General features: G+C 45.7%; 1 protein-coding gene across 1 annotated transcript in view; it reads left to right on the top strand.

The window, feature by feature from the left end:
• The window catches only part of EPM2A (EPM2A glucan phosphatase, laforin), a 77,319-nt gene that overhangs the window by 56,328 nt on the left and 6,360 nt on the right, over positions 1–14,631 (top strand). Inside the window, exon 3 of the mRNA XM_060240570.1 lies at positions 11,262–11,503. Within this exon, the coding sequence (XP_060096553.1) occupies positions 11,262–11,503 (242 nt within the window). The remainder of the gene's footprint in view (positions 1–11,261; positions 11,504–14,631) is intronic.

Here is a 14,631-nt window from a genome sequence, read left to right as displayed (position 1 = left end):
TTTTGGCTGCAGAACTCCTGGAACTTGGCTGATGTGAAGGCCGTCCTATTGTCTGAGACCAGTGTGTCGAGCAGCCTGTAGGTGGTGAAAACCATGTGCAGGGCACCCAGGGTGGCCCTGGTTGATGTAGATGCCACTGGGGTGACCTCTAGCCACTTAGATTATGAATCGGCAATGATAAAAAAAAAAGTTTGTTCTCAGGTTGGCTCCGCGAAGTCAAGGTGCAGGCATGACCAGTGGTTGCAGGTTGACGCCTACTGTTGGGCCGGGGCTCTCGGAGGAGCGGGGCGTGTTTCTTGATATGGCTGACACCTGGCTACCCAGGCTTCGAAGGCCTCATCCATACCCGGCCACCGCACATAACTGCAGGCCAGCGCCTTCATTCACACAATACCTGGATGGGTCTTGTGCAATGCAGAGAGCACATGCTGTTGCAGTACCAAAGGCACCACCACCCTGCTTCCCCATAACAGACACCCCTTATGTACTGATAGTTCATCTTGGCGGGCTGCAAAAGCAGTGAACTCCAATCCCACCCGGCCAGTAGGCCATCCCCCCCACACCCAGTCCAGAACGCGGGAGAGGATTCTGTCCTTACAAGAGCAGCTGGCAATGTTCTTGGCATGCACTGTTCGGTCTGGCAGTGAGTCCAATGCCATGATGTAGTGTGCCAGTGCTGAGTCAGAGTCTGTTGAGGACAGTGGCAGATGACTCAGGGCATCAGTGTGGCCCATAGCCTTCCCCAGTTGCTACTGAAGGTTGTAGTAGTAGCCTGAGAGAAAGAAGGACCACCGCAAAACCCTCGGGGATGGCATTTGCGGTGTCTGGCATTTGGGGGCAAAGAGACCCAGTAGGGGATTGTGGTATGTCAGGATGGTGAAGGGTCAGCTATACAAATAGTCATGAATTTTTTTAACCCCCACGACACTTGCCAACCCCTCTTTATCAGTCTGTGTGTAATTGCGCTCGGGCTTTTGTAGGGTCTGTGAGTAATAAGCTACCAGGACCTCGTGGCCGTCCAGTAGCACGTGGGCCAAGACAGCACCCACCCCATAGGGAGAGGCGTCGCAGGCCAATACGACAGGTAGCCGCTCGTCAAAGAGCGCCTGCAAGCTGTTTGACATCACTAAGGTTTTAACCACCTGGAAGGTGGCCGCTTGCCAGCACCCCCAAACCCACAGGGCCCTCTTGTCCAATAGCCTGTGTAAGGGCTCCGCTACCGCCGCCTTGTGGGGGAGGAAGGCATGCTAGAAACTGAGGAGGCCCAAGAATGCTTGTAGTTCTGCCTTATTGGTGGGGGCAGGGGCTTCTCAAATGGCTCTAATTTTGTCCTTAGCTGGGTGAATTCCCTCTGCATCCATCATATAACCTAGGAAATCTATGATGGAGACCCCCCAGGACACACTTTTCCCTCTTAACCTTTAGACCCGCTCTGTTGAAGCGCTGAAGCACAGGGCTGAGTCGAAGGACGAACTCCTCCTTGGTGGCGGCAGTGATTAACACATCATCAAAGAATGGTTGAACCCCGGGGATACCTTTGAGAAGATAGTTCATTAAGTTCTGGAATATTCCCAGGGCCATGTTGACCCCAAACTGCAGTCGCTCGACCCAGAAAGCCTGCCTGTGCATGACTATGGTTTGGGCCTCTGCTGCGGCAGCGTCCACGGGGAGTTGTTGTTAAGTCTGAGTGAAATCCAGTGTTCTGAAAATTTTAGCGCTCGCAAGTGACGCCAACACGTGACTGACCACGGGGACGGGATACGTATGGTCCTGCAGTGCCTTATTTATTGTGCATTTGTAATCCACACAAATGTGGACGCCGCCATGAGGTTTAATTGGGGTCACTATGGGGGTTCCAGCACCCCCTGCACCACGAGGCAGTCTAATTCTTCCTCTATTTTTGGTCTCAGGGCTAAGGACACTCACCTGGCCTTCAGCCTTATGGGCTGTACATTTGGGTTGAGGTCTAGGGTTACTGGAGGTCCAGTGTAAGTACCTAGTGTGCCATCAAAGACGGCGGGGAACTCCTCACACACGCCTTGGAAGTCCCTCTGGGAGAATGCTTGGTGGATCCCTGTGACCTGGATCCCCAGTGGTTCAAACCATGATCGTCCCAGTAGGCAACATAGGTCCCCTTCTACTACTAAAAGGAGTAGCCTGCCCATGAATTGACCGTATTTGACAAGCACCACCCCCACCCCTAGGACCACGACCCTTCACTTTTGGAAGTCCCTGACTACAAATGGAGATGACTGTAATTGGGACTCCCCTCCAGGCCACAGCTGCCAGAAAATTTGGGCCGAGATGACCGTCTGGCTCGCCCCAGAGTCTACTTCCATGGTGCAGGGCTTGCCGTTAATGATCACAGTCAACTTAAACTTATCAGGGGAAGGCATGGGAAGCTGACATACCTGATCCGTCGAAGATGTGAGCACCTCAATGTCCTCCAGGAAAGCAACCTCGTGGCGGCAGCCAATTTTTGGTCGCGCTGCACTTCCCCGTCCTTGGCACATTGACTTCGGGTGGCAAACTCATGCCTTCCCATATGTGTGCCAGACTGCATTCTGGTACTTGCACGTGTGACGTTCATGGGTTTCTCCACAGCTGATGCAGCCTTGGATCATAGCCGGTTCCATCGCACGGGGTGCAGAATGCTTCAGTAAGACATGATGCATCTTCAAAGCGTCGGCTTCTTCAGTTTTTTCTTGGTCAGATCCGCTGGTGACCTGGTGTATCCCCGGTTGTGCACCACTCTTTGTGTGACTTTTTGTAAGCAGCCACCTCACTCAGGGCATCTGCCAGGGTGAGTGTCTTGTGTATCGTCAGCTTTATCTGTATCTTCTCGTCTCAGAGGCCAGCCACGAAACGGTCGAGTAGGGCCTCCTCGAGACTAATGAAGGCGCACTCCCGAGGCAGTGCAGCTCTGCCAGGAATGCGGAGACAGTCTCACCAGCCTTCTGGACCCGTTTGTGGAATTCCAGGCACCTGGACGTCCAGGTTGGCTGGGGTGAGAAGTGCTCTGTAAGCTTCTCCATGATGACCTGATAGGTGGCAGCGTTGTCCACTAGCTCCAGCGTGTTCTCTCCGCAGATGCTGAGCAAAAGCTGTTTCTTCTTTTGCTCATTCGTGATGTTGTGGTAGAGGAGGTAGAAGTTTAGCCTCTTCTCTCATCTCTCCCACCGCTCCGGGTGAGTGGGATTGAACTCCAGATGGTGCCTGTGAGGCCCTGGCACAGCGGCCTGGTTGGAGCCAGGTCTTGGAGGAGCCGTTGCTGGCGAGAATGTGCTGGAGTCTGCAGGAGTGCTCATCTTTGGTTCCTGGTGTGGCGAACCTTTTTAGCGATGGTGGTGCAATGCGTGGGGCGGGAAGTGACTGCTGCGATGCGCGGTGTGGTGCCGGTTCCGGATCGCCTACCAGGATCCCATCCTCGTTGCCACTATAATATAGTGAGTTCAAAGCATTGAAAAGACAAGGTAACAGTGCTAGCAGCTCTTTATTAGAAGCAGCATGGTAGATGGCTGCACTAACAAGACTGGAGAACCGGCCAGGGGGGCCATAACTGTATACAGCTCTGGGTTCCTGCACTAGCAGGTTATGTGGCCATTCAAACTGGCTGGGGCCCTATGATTGGTGCAGGGCAGCAGGTATCAGGATCCTGCTGCCCATTTTTCCTAGTTCCCCAAGCTCCATTCTTCTGGCACCAATGAGCTAGACAGGAATACCCAGATACTAGACATAAGTATACATACATAACACTGATGCAATAAGCATCACATATATCAAGTAGCTAGGCCATAGGTTAGACAGCAGGAAGCTACATCACTCTAATATCTTGTTTAGAAAATGTGTTGCTCCACTCAATTGTAGTTGGTGGCTCATTAATTTTGTGTTTATACCAGGGCTTTTTTTGTAGCAGGAACTCCTTTGCATATTAGGCTATACCCCCCTGATATAGCACTATCCTCCAAGTGCTTACAAGGCTCTTCTTATAGAACCTACTGTAATCTCTTGGATGTAAGGTTGTCAGTCCCCAGATGGGAAAAAGCACTAAGAATCAAATAGCACAGACATGCAATGTTATATTCAATATTTCATAAATACAAAGAATACAAAAGTATACAAAAATGTATATACACAAAAGTCCCAGTCATCAATAGTCCATTGTACTTCAAAATCTGTTCGGGATGCAATCTTCAGTTTCTCTTTTAGAATAACAGAGAAGAAAAATGGAGACCGGTTTCGGCCACGCCTTTCTCAATCCTTACTTGCAACACACATTACTGCGTACACCTTCTCCAGTATTACAAATGTTCATTCACAAATTGGGACCCAGTCTTTCCATACTAATGGGCAATGCCTCGCACAAGTTCCACAGCTGGTTCAGTTTGGAGGCCCTCCCTCTGCTTCAGGGTCATCAGAAAGCGGGGAGGGGGAGGGAAATGTCTGCTGGGCACTCCATTATTCCCTGTGGAGACCGATTCCCATAGGGTATAATGAAGACTTGATCCACAGGTATCTGGGGCTCTGGGGGGGCTGTTTTTTTGAGGTAGAAGCACCAAATTTGCAGCATAGCATCCAGTGCCTCTCCTCAAAAACCTGCCAAGTTTCATAAGGATTGGACCAGAGGATCCAATTCTATGAGCCCCAAAAGAAGGTGCCCCTATCCTTCATTATTTCCAGTGGAAAGCATTTAAAAAGTGTGCAGTCCCTTTAAATGTGATGGCCAGAACTCCCTTTGGAGTTCAATTATGCTTGTCACAACCTTGCTCCTGGCTTCACGCCCAATGTCTCCTGACTCTATCCCCAAAGTCCCCAGATATTTCTTGAATCGGACTTGGCAAATCTACTTGAAGGATTGGCTATATCATCGGGGTGTAACCTAATATGCAAAGGAGTTCCTGCTACAGAAAAAGCCCTGGTTTATAAAGATGTGTTGGCCCAACAATTTCAATGCAAAAGGACCAACCAAATACTTTTTAATTTCCCCCTGGAAGTCCCTGACATTGTACAGTACCCTTGCAGTATGTGATGGTATTCTCACTGAATTCTATAAACTATAGAAGATCATCCATGAATGTCAAAAAGCCAAAACTGGTTATCAGATTTGAAATCAATGGATTTTGGCATGTCTAACTGCAAGAGATCAGATGAACAGTACTTACCATGTGGACATTTGGAAGACACTCTGTAAGCATGCATGCTTGTCAATTACAATTTGAAGTGACTTTTTAAGAAAGACTGGATCAGAATGCTTGATTGGCCAAATAGAGAAAGAGCTGCAGTTCCTGAAAACTTAGGGCGGATTAAGTAGATACTAAAGGAAGAATTCATTGCTGTTCAAAATATGCTCTGACTTTCATCTCAACACAATCAGCAATATAAACAAATTTAATGACTGGTGTTTTATTGCTAATTTCTTCTGCAAAAGAGCTTAATTTTGGCAAATATTAGCCTTATGGTCATATAGTATCTCATTATAGACAAGTAAGTTAAATGCGCCACTTAAAGTCTGCTTACACAGATCTGCTTTTACAAGGCTTCTGGACAGAGATGGGTTGCTCATGGGACTAGAAGGAACTTTATGAGCCTGATAATTTTTTTTAATGCTTCCAAATGGCAATGTACAGTGTTAGAACAGCAGTGATCTTTTACAGCTTTGGGCCCACATCTTTGTGGGTAAAATGATGATTCAAATATATATTGATTAAATGAAAGAATTTGTTGCTTCAGCTGTATTCAGAGTGAATTGTCGAATTTAATTAAGAACGTGAAAAGCTGTGTAGGGAATCATCCAAGCATTCAAGCTTTGACATCATTAAAATAGTTTAAAGGGTATGGACAGACAAAAATTAATTGTGTATTAGACTTCACAGAATTCTGTATTCACTCTGCTTATGTTGGCTCCACTTCCAGAATGTCACAGACTGCACAGTCTTTAGTCATGCTTGAGAGGAAAGTATGTCCATTTCTCTTCAGGTTTCAGATCAAACTGCTCCACATCCAGTGTAATGGGCAGAGAAACTTGAGAAAGTATGCCTATCCCAATGAAGCAAATGTGGAGGAATTATTTGAGAATGTCTGGACATGACTGGGAATCCTTGTGCAGTAGTCTCTATTGGTATCCAGGACTGAACTGATATTGTTGAGGGTTGCCTTGCTGATAGACAGGGTTTCCTTTCTGGGGGAACATGGTGGAATGGAGTTCTAGAACCTCTTTGTGGAAACAAAATTCTAAAAAAAAAAGTTTAAAAGTTCATGAGGGGCCCCATGTGTTTCTCCTTCATTTCCCTCTTGAGAGTTCTGGCACCTCTTTTTCTAGAAGAAAAACCCTGCTGGTAGGTATCTGTTTTCAACCAGTGGCCGAAAAGATGTTGTTCAGAATTGGTAGCCAACATTTTGGTATTATAGGAGGACCACCAACGGTAATGTTCACCACTCTCTATTTTCTTGACTTGCTCTGATGTGCATGCTGTCATTTTATATATCTCAATTTCCATTTAGTGGGAGTTGGATCATACATTAAATAGAAACAGAAAAAGAAGCGGAAAAATCTTGTGCTATTTTCTTTCTTATGGAAATTAGGATTTGCAGATATTCCTGTGAGAGCACTGAGTGGCAGATAGTATTTGTGGCTTGTGGTTGAGTCATATCTTAATATTTTGGTTATAGTGGTCAAGTTTCACATTTCAAAAGTGTTTATCACGTCAGTGTTAGTTTTCTGAAGTTAGCACTGTAGCGGAATTAGAGCTCTGTCATATCATAGGGGAACATTTTATGCAAATATTGAATTACCTCATAATAATAATAATAATAATAATAATAATAATAATAATAATAATAATAATAATAATAATAATAAATTTATTCTTATATCCCGCCCTCCCCCGCCAAAGGCGGGCTCAGGGCGGCTCACAAGCATGGAAATCCATGGTTCAATAAAACAATATAATACAACAGCAATTTTAAATCAATAACATAATAAATAAGTTAGTTAAAATAGATAAAAGGTGCTACATTACTATGGGTCATAATATCCACAAGATGGCTGGATGGCTACACATCAATTTCATCAGTTTAGCCAGGTTCTGTTTCGAAAGCCAGCTGAAAAAGAAATGTTTTACAAGCCCTGCGGAATTGATTCAAGTCCCGCAGGGCTCGCACCATCTCTGGTAGATGATTCCACCATCGAGGGGCCATTGCGGAGAAGGCTTGCTCCCTGGTTGCCTTTAATCGAGCCTCTCTTGGCCCAGGGATTATTAGGAGATTTTGCGAGCTAGATCTCAGTGCTCTCTGGGGAACATATGGGGAGAGGCGGTCCCTTAGGTAGGCAGGTCCTCGGCCATATAGGGCTTTAAAGGTAATGACCAGCACTTTATAACGAACACGGTACACAACTGGCAGCCAATGCAGATCCCGCAGCCCAGGCCGCACATGTTCCCACCGTGGTAGTCTCAATAGCAGCCTGGCCGCCGCGTTCTGGACTACCTGAAGTTTCCGTGTTCGGTATAAGGGCAGCCCCATGTAGAGGGCATTGCAGTAGTCTAGTCTCGAGGTGACCGTTGCGTGGATCACAGTTGCTAGGTCGCTGCGCTCCAAGAAGGGAGCCAACTGCCTCGCCCTCTTGAGGTGAAAGAAGGCGGATCTAGCAGTGGCAGCTATCTGGGCCTCCATTGACAAGGAGGATTCCAGTAGCACTCCCAGGCTCTTGACTTTGCGCACTGGTATCAGTGGCGCACCGTCAAAAGCCGGTAGCGTAATCTCCCCTCCCAGTCCGCCGCAGCCCACGCAAAGGACCTCAGTCTTCGCTGGATTCAACTTCAGCCCGCTCAGCCTGAGCCAGTCAGCCACGGCTTGCAACGCCCGGTCCAGGTTTATTGGGACATTGCCAGCCCGGCCGTCCATCAATAGATAGAGCTGGGTGTCATCTGCATACTGATGGCAACCCAGCCCATACCTCCGTACAATCTGGGCAAGGGGGCGCATAAAGATGTTAAACATCATGGGGGAGAGAACTGCTCCCTGAGGCACCCCACAATGAAGTGGGTGTCTCTGGGACAGCTCCCCCCCAATTGCCACCCTTTGTCCCCGACCTTCCAGGAAGGAGGAGAGCCATTGTAGGGCTAGCCCCCGAATTCCTGCGGCGGCGAGGCGGCGGGTCAGCAGCCGATGGTCGACCGTATCGAACGCAGCCAACAGGTCTAGCAGCAGCAATACTGCCGAGCCGCCTCGATCCAGTTGTCGTCGGAGGTCATCCATGAGGGCGACCAAGACTGTCTCCGTCCCATGGCCCGGGCGGAAGCCGGACTGGCATGGGTCTAGAGTGGAAGGACAATCATTCCAAGACAGGCATTGTCTCTAGAGTGGAATTTTAGGAACTGCTGTTATAATTCAAGGTAACAATCCTGTCGGCATCCTGATGACCAGGCCTCAGATTCAGCAGGAGCTCACAGGAGCACAGTTCCTGAACCTTTCTGAGGGTTCCCCCTCCTCCTCCCCACCTACCTTGTCCATTGAATAGTAGGTGCAGCTGCATAACAATCCCTGGATTAGGAGAGTGGGCAGCCAACCAGCCACTAGTCACTTTGCCACACCCCCAGTAGCCCTCATTAACCCTTGGAGAAGTCCACACCACCCTTTCTCCACTTCTTATGTGATTTTGGGCAGTGGGTGGCTTGCTGGCCTTTTGACTGGGGGGGTGGGCAGGAGAGCCCCAGGCGAGTGAGGCCTGCTTAAGCTGGCTAAATCTCTAGTCAGCCCAAGCAAGCCTCGCTCACCTGTGGCTTTCCTTTCTTGCATCGGGTTGCTTTTGGCGGGGGGGGGCAGCATATGCTAATGAGTAATGCTGATGAGCTCCACCACCTATTTTTCTACAAAATGACCCCTGCTCATGACACTGTGGTTGTTCAGCAAATATGTCCCATTGTAGAATTTGTATCAATTATCCTTATATCTGGCTTGCCTTTTGTAAGTGAAGGAATGTTTTAATCTGCAGCTGTTGATATCGAGCACGTTGTCTTCTTTCTAAGTGAATGGCAGCTAGAATACTGTGTATGCTAATATAGTACAGATATAGTACAGATAATAAGTAATAGGACAAGCTCAGATAGATGATGTTGTGTTCTATGTTTTGCTACTATTGATTATAGGACAAATATGATCTAGACTGTTGAAATAGGAGGTAGACTGCAATTATGATGCATAAACTGAGTAAGTCTGGATTTTCAACTCATTTGACTAATGAAAACCATGGCGCATTGTAAATTATTAGGTAGTAGAATGAGGTGTTACAACTGTAGACTATTACAAGTCTGTATTCATATTACAAGTACAGCTGTTAAATAATGAAGAAGAAGAAGTTGCTTCCTCTACCACAAGGAATCTCAAGGTGGCTTACAGTCTCCTTCTCTTCTTCTCCTCACAACAGGCACCTTCTGAGGTAGGTGAGCTGAGCGTTCTGAGAGAGAACTGTTTCTAGCCCAGGGTCACTCAGCTGACTTAATATTGAGGAATCAGACCCAGTTCTTCAGTTTAAAATCCACTCTTAACCACTACACCACACTGGCTATAGTAAATTAGTGTACCTAGGAGAGGTGTTTAATACAGCTGTCAGTAACATGTAAGGAGCTTTTTAGTGGAAAGTTAACATAAGAACATAAGAGAAGCCATGTTGGATCAGGCCATGTTGGATCAGGCCCATTCAGTCCAACACTCTGTGTCACACAGTGGCCAAAAACCCCCAAGTGCCATCAAGAGGTCCACCAATGGGGCTGGAAGTCCTTCCACTTTGCCCCCCCCAAGCACCAAGAATACAGAGCATCACTGCCCCAGACAGAGAGTTCCAATGATATGCTGTGGCTAATAGCCACTGATGGACATCTGCTCCATATGTTCATCCAATCCCCTCTTGAAGCTGGCTATGCTTGTAATCGCCGCCACCTCCTGTGGCAGTTAATCACCCTTAATCACACATGTTAATCATCCTTTGGATGAAGAATTACTTCCTTTTATCCATTCTAACCCGACTGCTCAGCAATTTTATTGAATGCCCACGAGTTCTTGTATTGTGAGAAAGGGAGAAAAGTACTTTTTTCTCTACCTTCTCTATCCCATGCATAATGTTGTAAACCTCTATCATGTAACTCTGCAGTCAACGTTTCTCCAAAAATATGACCATCAGAAATTCAAAAATAGTTAAAAAAAATGACCATCCCATTCACTCATATCCAGTCTGAAGTGGGACAATCCAGAATTCTACAACTTAATTCACCTGAGAGAACAGCTCTAAAACGTTTTGGCTGGGTCAGCCAAGTTTATTTATTTATTGCAGTGACAAGTGTGTTTTCATTTGCTAACTATTTGTGTTCTGGGATCATTAATTTCTTTCGTTGGCTTTTCCTTCCAGAGAGTTCCTCTCTCAGGAAAGCCATTGGGGATACAAAGCTGTGATCTCATATAGTTTTGTATCCGCCAGTTTTTGTTTTGTTTTGTTTTGTTTTAAACTGCAGTTACCATCAAGATCATAGTGCAAGGGATACATTCCATTTTCGCTGGCTTATTTACATCTAGGGAAGTTTGAACAGTTGTTTCCTTGCCATCAGGAGCCTCATTATAATAACATTTGTGAACCAATGAACTATTATGTGCATGTGGTGTAACCAGGAGGCCTCTGAGAGCCAGTTTGGTGTAGTGGTTAAGTATGCGGACTCTTATCTGGGAGAACCGGGTTTCATTTCCCACTCCTTCACTTGCACCTGCTGGAATGGCCTTGGGTCAGCTATAGTTTTTGTAGGAGTTGTCCTTGAAAGGGCAGCTGCTGTAAGAGCTCTCTTAGCCCCACCTGCCTCACGGGCTTTCTGTTGTGGGGGGGGGGGAAGGTAAAGAAGATTGTGACCACTCTGAGATTCAGAGTATAGGGCGGAATATAAATCCAATATCTTCTTCTTCTGTCAGAGTTTTCCTCCCATTTAGGCTGTCTCTGGTTGTCTTCCAATGTCACCTTGTGCTCTTTGCATGTGTTTGCTCCCACTTTCTAATGTTGTAACAATAGCCATTCTTTACTTCTCCATAATTGCCAAAATAAGATTAAAAAGGTGAGAACACTGTGTCCACTAAGTAAGCACAAATTACCACAAGTGTGGGCAGCCTGTATAGCAATGCATGCTGCTATTGAAGGCATAGTTCTGCTTCCTGTTATGTTATTGGTTATAGAAAATCTCTAAGTATTTTAACATGAAGTATTTTAACATATTTATCCCTGATAGAATTTTACCAAATCTGTGGCTGGGAAGTTGCCCTCGTCAAGTGGAACATGTGACTGTGAAGCTAAAGCATGAGTTGGGTATTACAGCTATAATGAACTTCCAGACTGAATGGGATATTATTCAGAATTCCTGGGGATGCAACCGCTATCCAGAACCTATGACCCCAGAGGTTCTCATGAAGCTGTACAAAGAAGAAGGTCTTGCTTATGTCTGGATGCCAACTCCAGACATGAGTACAGAAGGTAATGTTTAGATTTTACCTTCAGCACAATATGCTGAAGAAAGATAAATCTTTCAAATATATTTGCATTGTGTGAACAACTGGCTATAACTTTCATGTAAGTTACTATTATCCTCCATACAATTTGTTACAGATTAACAGGCTACTTACAAAAAGTTTTGCTCCTTGGCTGTGCCTTGATCCTATGTGTATTATCTTTAGCTGATTTTACCTTGCTCTGCATCTCTGTAAATCATAGTCTATTTGCTTGTCCCCTGCCTGCTTGCCCTTAGTTTTCCTCATATCCATTAATACCACATTTGAAAATCCACATATTGATTTTCAAACATTATAGTGAGCATGGGTTTTAGATGAAAATTCCTGCACTCACTACTAATCTTAAATAAGATGTACTAAACATATGCCTTTTATAAGCCTATCAGGTCTTCTAAAATCAAAACTGAGTTATACACGCCTCCAATGGAATTTCTTTCATCAAAAGTAATTTTTCCAAAGTTATTTGATTAGACAGACAAGACACAGATGGAGATGAACAAATGTTTACTTAACAGAAAATAAAGTATTTAAGAGGGTAAGGCTATTGTGTGGAAATGCTTCAGTAGATATAGTGAACTGCTTCTCAACTTCACTCCCATAGGTTACAGTCTTTCCTCAATGAGAGTAATGATTCACAGCTGAACCTCAGTTAACAAATCCTGAAGAAAGATTTGATTCCCCTTTCTCCAGGCAGATTGTCTTAGCTTACAAAGTTGTACTAGAACCTGTTTTCATAATAGACAGAATACTTTCCTGGTTCAAGGTTGCTCTTTTAATACAATGAGCTCCTGTCCACAGAACTTGTACATGTAATTTAAGAACGTCAGGCCCTTATTTGGATGTTTATATGTCTCACTAAACAAGTTTTCTTCCCAGACCCTAATTAAAAGCCAAACTAGGGCCGTTTTCGCACACAGCTTACCTCGCAGTCACAATCCTGTTCCCTCTGCAGCGTCTGGTTGGATTTCCCACCATCTGCGCCGAAGTTACAGGAAGTGCCGCAGCTTTTGCGTAGCAAACGTAAACCGCTAAAACCCAATTTACGTTTGCTACGCAAAAGCCGCGGCACTTCCTGTAACTCCGGCGCAGATGGTGAGAAATCCGACAGACGCTGCGGAGGAAACAGGATTGTGACTGTGAGGTAAGCTGCGTGCGAAAACGGTATAGATAAACTGATGCTCTTAGAGAGCCATCCGAATCCCTTGTCTGAGGAACTTTTCCCCTGCCCCTTGTTAAACTAATGCTGGCTCACCAGCTACCATCCAGTGGAGTTCTATCGGCTCTGATCGGCAGACAATCACTTGGATTTGTATGAGACAAAAATCACAAGGATTGGTTCTAGGTTCAAGGACTGGAGAAGAGGTGGGACTTTTGGGGATGATTCCCACAACCCACTTTCCCCTGGTTATCTTACTCCTCTTTGTTGCTGTAATCTTTCATTATTTTTTTTTTAAAAAGGTTGGTTCAATGTTATATACAACTGATTGCTGCTTCTAAGTTTGAATCCTATATCTTCTTTCTGCTTGTGTTCCTCTTCATCCATTGAAGAGGCAGTGACAATTCTTGTGTTGTGGTAGCAGCTGCTATCAAAGCAACTTTAAAAATAGTTGCATAGCCAGTCAGAAGCCATATTGGTCAAAAGCCCCATATAGCCTCTCTGATTTTCTAAAAACACTTGCAGCAAGCACCAGGAAAGCTGTTGGCAGGCACCATGATGCCCATGAACAATATGCTGGGGATTCCTGTTCTAGGTACTTCTATTCAAGCAAGACCAATGTCTTTCAAGGAGCTGGAAAGTGCTTTGTACCAAAAGGAGTGCACTCCATAGCAGAGGATCATCTCTCCAGTGGACAAAAAGGAGTGCAAGTAGAAAGGATGTATCTTATCAAAGCCTGTGTTTGTCAATAGAGTTGTCCCTTAATGTCTCATATTGAGATTTGGAGAAGACAAGTTGAGTGAGATTGGAAAAAAGACAAATTGAGCTTTCTGGAGCATGGCTAAGAAACAGAAAACAAATGAGATGTGAATCCCCCTGACTCCTATCTGCAACAACCAGAAAAATGCCTTGAACACTACTGCCACTGCTATTATTGGAACACTCACTGGGAAGAGCCACATGTGCTCTGCCTGCTCACCCCGCACCCATGCAACTTTCCTCCTACTGAGATTTAAAGGCACACACATATTCCAAAACAAAGTTTGCAAGCTTCTTCTAAACCTGTGGAGATTTGAAGGTACATCATGGATGTTGGGGCAGGGCTTTCCCCACCAGCCAGCTGGCTGGCAGCAGGGAGGAGCATGCAAAACTGGGGGATCCCCCATCCAGACCTGGAGACTGGTAAATCTACTAGATTCCCCTTTCCCTAATAAGTGCCATAACAAAAGTGACCTCATGTGATACATTTATTTATTTGAAATATATCCTGTTTTTCAGTTGAGAGAATTTCCAATGCAGCTGTTAAATGAGATACACAGTAATACTATCATCCAAAAAACCCCCAAACTCAATAATTATCAATAGAATACTATAGTGGGTGGAGTGCTTTGATTTACCACTATGAAATTTTGAATGAAAACAGATGTAATATAAGCAGTTCCGGGAGCTGCCAGCCAGTTGTGGCACCTGTTTAACATTGCCAGCTCTGGCTTGGGAAATTCCTAAAGATTTGGGGGCCGCTGGAAATGGCAGGTTGAAGAGGAGAGGGAGTTCAGCAGAGATGTGGTGTCCTTTGAAGTTGCCATTTCCTCCAGGGGAACTGAGTTCTGTAGTCTGGAAATGAATTGGAATTCCAGAAGAACTCCTAGTTCTAGGAGGTTGACAACATTTCTCTTGCTCCAATTTGTTGGGCTTTAGTTTGCTTCCAAACTATAGTTTGGATCTAACTATAGTTAGATCTGTCGGCTGCATTTGATACAGTCGACCATCGGCTACTGACGCGCCGCCTCGCCGACATTGGGGTTGAGGGGTCGGCCTTGCAATGGCTTTCCTCCTTTCTCCTGGGTCGGGGACAGAGGGTGGCTATTGGGAGTGAACGGTTCCGGAGGAGCACACTGGATTGTGGGGTGCCCCAGGGAGCAGTGCTCTCCCCGATG

This window comes from Heteronotia binoei, chromosome 1 (assembly GCF_032191835.1).
Source record: "Heteronotia binoei isolate CCM8104 ecotype False Entrance Well chromosome 1, APGP_CSIRO_Hbin_v1, whole genome shotgun sequence".
Classification (NCBI taxonomy): domain Eukaryota; kingdom Metazoa; phylum Chordata; class Lepidosauria; order Squamata; family Gekkonidae; genus Heteronotia; species Heteronotia binoei.
This window is presented reverse-complemented; position numbering and strand designations above follow the sequence as displayed.